A 1,050-nucleotide genomic window follows, 5' to 3' on the forward strand; every position below is an offset into this window, starting at 1 on the left:
TGAGAAGCACTCTTCCATTGCCATCCTGGTATCTTCTGGTTCTTTATTGTTTTCTTATCTTGGATCATAGCATTACCTTTGATAGGATTTAAGTTAGTTCCGGTTTCATTTAATGTAGGAAAGTAGTTTTCGGCCAGATAATATTTTACTTTATCGTGGAGGATTTTGTTTTCTACTGGGGGCATAGAATTTTGCACACCAAATGGCTGTACCAGAATGTGCACAGCGTTCATCACGAGTAAGTGAGATTTATAAACGAAAATGAATGATTATTCTGTGTTTTCCCATGATAAAATTGTCCTAGGCTGTTCTAAGTTGCTTATCAAGTGCAGATATGCTACCCCTTTTGGACTAACATCAGAATATGCTCACCCTGCTGAGATCCTGTTCCTTGGATTTGCTACCATTGTCGGTCCTGCTCTTACCGGCCCCCATCTAATGACTCTGTGGCTATGGATGGTTCTTAGAGTGCTCGAGACAGTCGAGGCTCATTGTGGCTATCATTTTCCGTGGAGCCCTTCAAACTTCATACCTTTATATGGGGGGTGAGTCATGTTTTAATAAGAATACGTTGTACTATGTCTGTTGTTCCTGAAATCAGCTTCTTTGCTCGTGCTCCACAGTGCTTACTTCCATGATTATCATCACCGTCTGCTTTTCACAAAATCTGGCAACTACTCGTCGACATTCACTTACATGGACTGGTGAGTTCTGGTCCAAGAAGGGTCCAACCATTTGTTTTGTTTACATTATTGGTTTGAACTTCATAGCATTAAAACCAGCTTTGTGGAACACTCATTTACTTCAATAGATATCGAAAACGATTATTGACAAAGACGTTTCGTTTTGCAGGATATTTGGAACGGACAAGGGTTTTAGAAATTTGGAAGCTATAAAAAAGGCAGAAAGTTGATGAGCTGAGGAAAAAGTCGTCGGGTCGAGTCGAGTCGGGTACATTCGAGATAGGTTTCTGATGAATAGGCACATTTGAAAAGGTTTAGTTCATATCACCCTTTCTTGTGTGCCATGATGTGTTTTATGTCTTTTTTT

At 40.0% G+C, this 1,050-nt stretch overlaps 1 protein-coding gene across 1 annotated transcript; it reads left to right on the top strand.

The window, feature by feature from the left end:
• Window positions 1–5: 5 nt before the first annotated feature.
• On the top strand, window positions 6–1,044 carry LOC111786943 (methylsterol monooxygenase 2-2-like; the record flags this gene model as incomplete). The annotated part of the gene is made up of 5 exons (XM_023667131.1): window positions 6–28; window positions 119–238; window positions 333–545; window positions 624–704; window positions 853–1,044. Coding segments are annotated over 5 exons (498 nt in total), but the record flags the coding sequence as incomplete, so codon positions are not given.
• Window positions 1,045–1,050: the final 6 nt, after the last annotated feature.

This window comes from Cucurbita pepo, unplaced genomic scaffold, assembly GCF_002806865.2.
Source record: "Cucurbita pepo subsp. pepo cultivar mu-cu-16 unplaced genomic scaffold, ASM280686v2 Cp4.1_scaffold003568, whole genome shotgun sequence".
In the NCBI taxonomy this organism is placed as follows: domain Eukaryota; kingdom Viridiplantae; phylum Streptophyta; class Magnoliopsida; order Cucurbitales; family Cucurbitaceae; genus Cucurbita; species Cucurbita pepo.